At 27.4% G+C, this 6087-nt stretch overlaps 3 protein-coding genes across 3 annotated transcripts; all 3 read right to left on the bottom strand.

Moving 5' to 3' along the window:
• Nucleotides 1-846: 846 nt before the first annotated feature.
• Nucleotides 847-1824, bottom strand: ENU1_004370 (hypothetical protein; the record flags this gene model as incomplete). The annotated part of the gene is made up of 1 exon (XM_008856510.1): nt 847-1824. One exon carries the CDS (start codon nt 1822-1824, stop codon nt 847-849), a length of 978 nt encoding a protein of 325 aa, XP_008854732.1.
• Nucleotides 1825-1943: 119 nt separating this feature from the next.
• Nucleotides 1944-4040, bottom strand: ENU1_004360 (ubiquitin carboxyl-terminal hydrolase 5, putative; the record flags this gene model as incomplete). The annotated part of the gene is made up of 1 exon (XM_008856509.1): nt 1944-4040. One exon carries the CDS (start codon nt 4038-4040, stop codon nt 1944-1946), a length of 2097 nt encoding a protein of 698 aa, XP_008854731.1.
• Nucleotides 4041-4119: 79 nt separating this feature from the next.
• On the bottom strand, nt 4120-5751 carry ENU1_004350 (hypothetical protein; the record flags this gene model as incomplete). The annotated part of the gene is made up of 1 exon (XM_008856508.1): nt 4120-5751. A coding segment is annotated over one exon (1632 nt), but the record flags the coding sequence as incomplete, so codon positions are not given.
• Nucleotides 5752-6087: the final 336 nt, after the last annotated feature.

Below are 6087 nucleotides of genomic sequence, written 5' to 3'. Positions count from 1 at the left end.
TTTCTAATAAAACAATGAATAAAAATTCATTTAATTATAATAACTTATTTATTTACAAATTAAGAATGACATTTAGTTTCATAAATAATGTTTGATAGTCCTTTTGATGAGAGTGACTTTAATTAGAATTAACATATTGATATAGTTTAACCAAATGTTGAGTTAGTGACAGTTTGAACAATTAACAATGTGTATGTAATATTCTCATGAATATGTGACTTTAATATTAATTTGTATTATTTCATTTGTATTAACTTTAATAAAAATAATGACATTGTCAATTCGTCAATTAATTTCTAAGTTTTAGAATTAATATCTAGTTTTCTTCCTCATCAACGATAATTAACAAGTGTTTTTCTTATCATTACACTTTGATTACAGAAGATGTAATTCTATAGTATCAGGTACTAACTTAACTAAGAATAAAACATTTGTCTTAGTTATGGCACTGTTTCATTTAATTTTAGATATGACTTAATAAATAGCATTCGACAATTTGTTAATGTCGAGAATCTTTACCGTTAATCTGTTGATTTGATGGAGTTGTTTTCTCTCTTGAAAATGTATCATAGAGCATGTTATAATCAAAATCGAAAATATAGACAGTAATAGTATAAAGATATGTTATAAAGTAATAATGGGAATAAGATGGAATGAAAAGATTGATGAGTCACAAATGTGGAAAGAAGTGAATGAGATTATAAATAAAACAAAAAGAAATAAGAATAGTTATGTACTAAAGTTTTTTTTGAAGAAATAGGATAATAAAAAGTGTGAATATACAATAATAATGAATGAAGGAAATCATACATGATGAGAAAAGAGTGTAAGAAAATAAAAGAGAAGTTAAATTAATAAAGAAGAAGTAGAGGAACGATGAGGACTTCCATTTTGAAAAGGTTGTTTTAAGAAAGGGAAATTGAAAGAAGAAAGATAATTAATATCATCTTTATTGAAATGGATTTGACCATTAAGAATAGATAAAACTTTTGACTGGAGATAAGGTGGAAGTTTTTCAAGGGATCTATTAGTAATTAATTGGTCATAAAGAATAGTAGGATGCTCACTGATTGACTTAAGTGATAAAGATAATAAACGACTTTGTTTAGATTGAAGAAATAAAGACACTAGACAATGATAAATTAAAAGAATATCAGAAGATGTTCTTTGAGATGAAAATTCAGGCATAGAACTGATATATAAAGAATGATAATGTTTATTATGATAATGTACAATAATACTTTTATAGTCAAGAGTATGATATAATAATGATGCATTTGGTAATAATCCAATGACTTTATTATCTTTTAACCAACTTCCTGTTTTTGGAGTTTTTGTTGATTGATAACCACCAATTTTATGCAAATCACCTATATTTTTATAGAGATATGGAGATGAAGAATTACTATGAAGAATATTATCATTCAACTTTGATGATATAAAAACTATATCATCAGAAATTCCAAATAATGGTGCAATTTGTCTATTATCAAAAATACGTAATGAACTACCAAAACCTTCAGTATGATAAAAACATGCATATGTCCCAATAATTCCTCTACATGGCATTTTTGTGATAAATTGCTTTAATGAAAATGACTCATCCACAGTAAAATAACTTGGTGACCCTGCGGTATCACTGCATACAATTATATCTGGCATGATTCTTATTAAATCATTATATGAAAATGGTGAACTAATCATAGATATTGTTACTATTTTATATGTTCCATACTTATTCCAATTTTTAGCAAGTTCAAACCAACATTTTTTTCCTCCAATATGTGATCGTAATATAAGTATTCGTATTTCATTTTCATTCATTATTTATTTTCAAATAGACCTTTTCTTTTTGACTTATCAATTCTTTTCTTTGACTTTTTTATTCTCTTTCTTTCTGTTATATTCTAATAATTTAAAATTTAAAAAAGGATTGTCTTATTTTATTCTATTGACTTATAGAGATAGAGATATCCTCTTGTAAATGGTGGATTTTGAGATTGATAAACTTTATTGTCATTAAACATAATCCATTCATCCCCTTGTTTCATATGACATACATAATGTCCACAATTAACATTTGCTCCAATGTGTGACACAAATCCAATAAGTTCATATTTTCCACTTCTATCATTATCTTCTTCTTCCATCTTATTTTCTTTTTCTTCATCTCTTGTTGCTGCAAATATAATAGCTTGTTCAATATCACCTTTTGTTTTCTCAAGTGCTTTTCGACTAATTTCTTCATCAAATCCCATGTCTTTCATCATGGCTATTCCTTCTCTATATTTATCTGTTACGGTATCTTCTATTTCTTTAATTTCTCCACTAGTTAACTTTATTATTGCTTCTTCTATATCATTATTTGTTATTGTTAATGCTGTTTTTGCTTGTGTTTCATCAAATCCCATTGAAACTAGAAGCTCTAATTTTTCTTGATTAATTTCAACTTTTTCTTCCTTTTCTTCTTCTTTCTTATTACTTTTTAACATTGATAAATCAATACGTTCCATTCCAAATACATCTGCATCTACTTTTCTTACATCTTCATAACTTATTGCAATTTGTCTTTCTAATTTAATAAGAAGATATTTTGGAAATTTTCCAATTCTTATTCTTTTAGTTGCATTAATATATCTTCCATTCTTTTGATACCCTTCAATTGGTGTTATACTTCCATACATTTTAATAATATCTTCCATATGTAAATCAATATGTTTTCTTTCTATTAAAACCATATATGGAACATCAAGTCCCATTTCTATTATTTTTTCTCTAGTTGTATTAACACTCATTCCTTCTCCTTTAATTTCATTTCGTATTATTACTTCTAAATTTTCTTCAATTTCTTTAAATCCTTCTTGTTCCATCCTATCAATTAAATGAAGAACAAATTCACTACTGTCTTGTTGTTCATTTGTTTTATACATCTGATAATAATGACCTAATCCTTGTTTTAATCCAATAATACTCATTCCAACTTGACTTCCTGTATTTTCTTCTTCTTCTGAACATTTTCCTGAAATAAATCCTTGTGCTAATTTAGCCATTTGAGTTGTCATATGATATTCAATTCCTTTCCAATTCTTTCTAATTAAATTTTGATATTCTTTATTCAATTTATTTCTTACTTCAGTAATTCCAAAGATCATTTGAACACCTGCTGCTGCATAACATGTATTTCCACTATTTCTAATCCCTGTTTTGTATGGACCATAACATAATTTATGTTCTACCCCTATTTCTTCAATTCTTTCTCTTTCCATCTTTAATGCTGCTTCTTTTGCAATTTCATCTAAACTTAGTTGTGTCTTACTTAACTTACTAATATCTATTCCATAAAATCCTAAATGTTCTTTTAATAATGGATCTCTAACATCTTCATCCTTACTATAGTCATACATATCTGCTGTCCCATCACTACTAATTGTTCCTATCTTTACAACTAATGGTCTTTTTGTCTTTTCATAATGTTTTAATGCATGTGAATGTCCTTTAACCATCATTTGTTCTCTCCCACAATATACACTTCCATCAATTAAATTTAACCAAAGATTGTCTTTAATATCACATCCTTCTTCTTCACATTGAATATTATTTAAATCTAACTTTTTACTTCTTGCAATTTGTTGAATATTTTCGGTATATATTCTTGTTCTACTATTTTCACTTTCACTAACTTTTTTTTCAACCCCTATACTTCCAATAATATATTTAATATAATCTTTTATTTTTCCTTCTTCAAGACTTTCTATATTGATTCTTTCTTTATTTTCTTCTTCTTTTTCAATCCAATATTCTTTTTTCTTTTCTTTAAAGAAATCCCCTTCTTCTTTTTCTTGTATTTCATGAATGACTAAATATAATTGATGCCCACTAACTTCTTGATGAATATGAAGACATTCTTCACAAAAACTTTGTCCATCCATTAAACAAATATATAATTTGTCATTGTTTTGCGTCCCAATAGATACAGGACAATACATACAATCTGTTTTATGGATTTCAGGATATGTTGAAGGAACAACAAATAAATTCATAACTTGTTTTGTTTTTATAAGTTTTTATTTTATTTTTTTATTTAAAAAGTAAATTAAATGTTATTTCAATTTTAGTCAATTATTGTGTTATACTATGTGTATTTTGCTCTTCATTCACTTCTTGTATTTTCCAATATTCTTTTAATAAATAAATCACACTTAAACACAATATAAAGAATGGTATAATAATCATTTCTGGAATATGTTCATAAAACTTTGTATGTACTGAATATTCTATTGTACTTTCTGTTTTAATTCCTTTTGAATTATATCCAATAATTTTCATTGTTATTGTTTGTGGTTTTGATGGAATATCAACAACAAATGAATATGTAGTTATTCCTACAGTTCCTTCAATATTCATTAACGTATGTTCTTCTAATTTTTCTTTCATATATTCTTTCTTTTGTCCATCACTACTTTCTATTAAAATTCTATATGCTTTATCTCCTACTTCTTCATATTCAACTATTACAACTGCTTCTTTTTCTCTTATATCTATATTTTTAATATATATTCCTCTTATATTACTTGTTTCTTCAATTTCCATTCTTTTTCTATTCATATCTACACATAGTACCATTCCATTCTTAGTTCCAATTATATATGATTTACTATTTTCTTCTTGTAATTCATTTGCTACTATCATCTCATATTTCTTTTGTTTTTCTTGTTGTCTTTTTACTTCTTCTACTCGTTTTTCCCATTTCATTTTATCCCATCCAATTTTTTTATATATTTTTGACGTTTTAAATAATTCTTGATTAATATTATTCCCATTATTTCTTATGATTCTTATTGGTTTACTATAGACAATATCATCTATATCTATTGAATGACTTCCTGTAAATAATAGGATTTCAGACTTCTCTTGAGCTTTTATTATTTTACTATCATATCCTCCTATCTTTGCTCCTATCTTCAATCCCTCCATTAGTCTCATGTCTCTTCTTATTTTTTCACTTATGATTCTCATTTCCATAATTGTAAATTTCCCATTTCCTGTCGAGACACTAACACTAATACTTTCTCCATCTCTAAATACTCCTAGTGGTCCAACAATACTACTATTACCAAGTGTAATAGGGAATATATCTATGTTCTTTCCTGTACTTCCATCTAAACAATGTATCTTTCCATTATTCGTTCCAAACATTAGCATTGTTATTTTTCTTCCTAAAACTAATCGAAGTACTTCTATCCCATGGTTAATTCCTCCTCCTCCATTCATTTCCCATCTAACTCTTCCTGTCATATCAAAACAAACTACATTCCCATTAATATCTCCTGTCACAATGTTTAGTTCTCCATCTCGTGTTACATCTTCAACTACAATTCTCCCCATGATTGGTCCAACTTGAAGTGGCCATCCTTGTGGATCTTTTACTTTCCCATCCTCTAATGAAACTTGATGAATCCTTCCTGCTGTATTTCCAACAATTATTGTATCTGGTATTCCATATTTCCCTATACTTTCAATCCCACTGATTAGTGCTGCACTTTCTCGTGAATTCATCACTGTTAAGTCAATAGTTGTTAATGAAATAATCTTTCCTGTAGATGGCTCAATAATACAAATAGCTGAGACACAATACTTTTTCTCATCTATCATTTTCTCTATCTTTTGTCCACTTTGATCAACTGATGGTTTTGGATTAATAAAATACGTCACTGGAACTACTAGCCGTTTCCCATCTTTTCCTTCAATTATTTCTGGATCACTCAATATATGTGCTCTCAATCGTGCATAGCTAAAATCTCCATCTTTTCCTGCATAATTGTCATAAATCGCAGCATGATAACAATTTATATGCTCATCTAACTCATCTTTCTGACAATTTGCATTATGGAATAATTCAACTATCGACCTTTGTCCTTCTTTTGTTAATTCTCTTTGGAAAAATGGATCATTTTTGTATTCATCAGCATTATACTTAACGTCTTTATGGTGGTGTGAATGTCTTTCTTTCATATTCTTCCATCTTTTTTCTATCTCTGCTTTGTTATTGAATAACTCCTCACTAAATGCAGGTGAAATAACTTGTTT

This window comes from Entamoeba nuttalli (genome assembly GCF_000257125.1).
Source record: "Entamoeba nuttalli P19 unplaced genomic scaffold asmbl_1975, whole genome shotgun sequence".
Taxonomy (NCBI): domain Eukaryota; phylum Evosea; order Mastigamoebida; family Endamoebidae; genus Entamoeba; species Entamoeba nuttalli.
The sequence above is the reverse complement of the archived record's forward strand: the minus strand, read 5'-3'. Positions and strand labels throughout refer to the sequence as shown.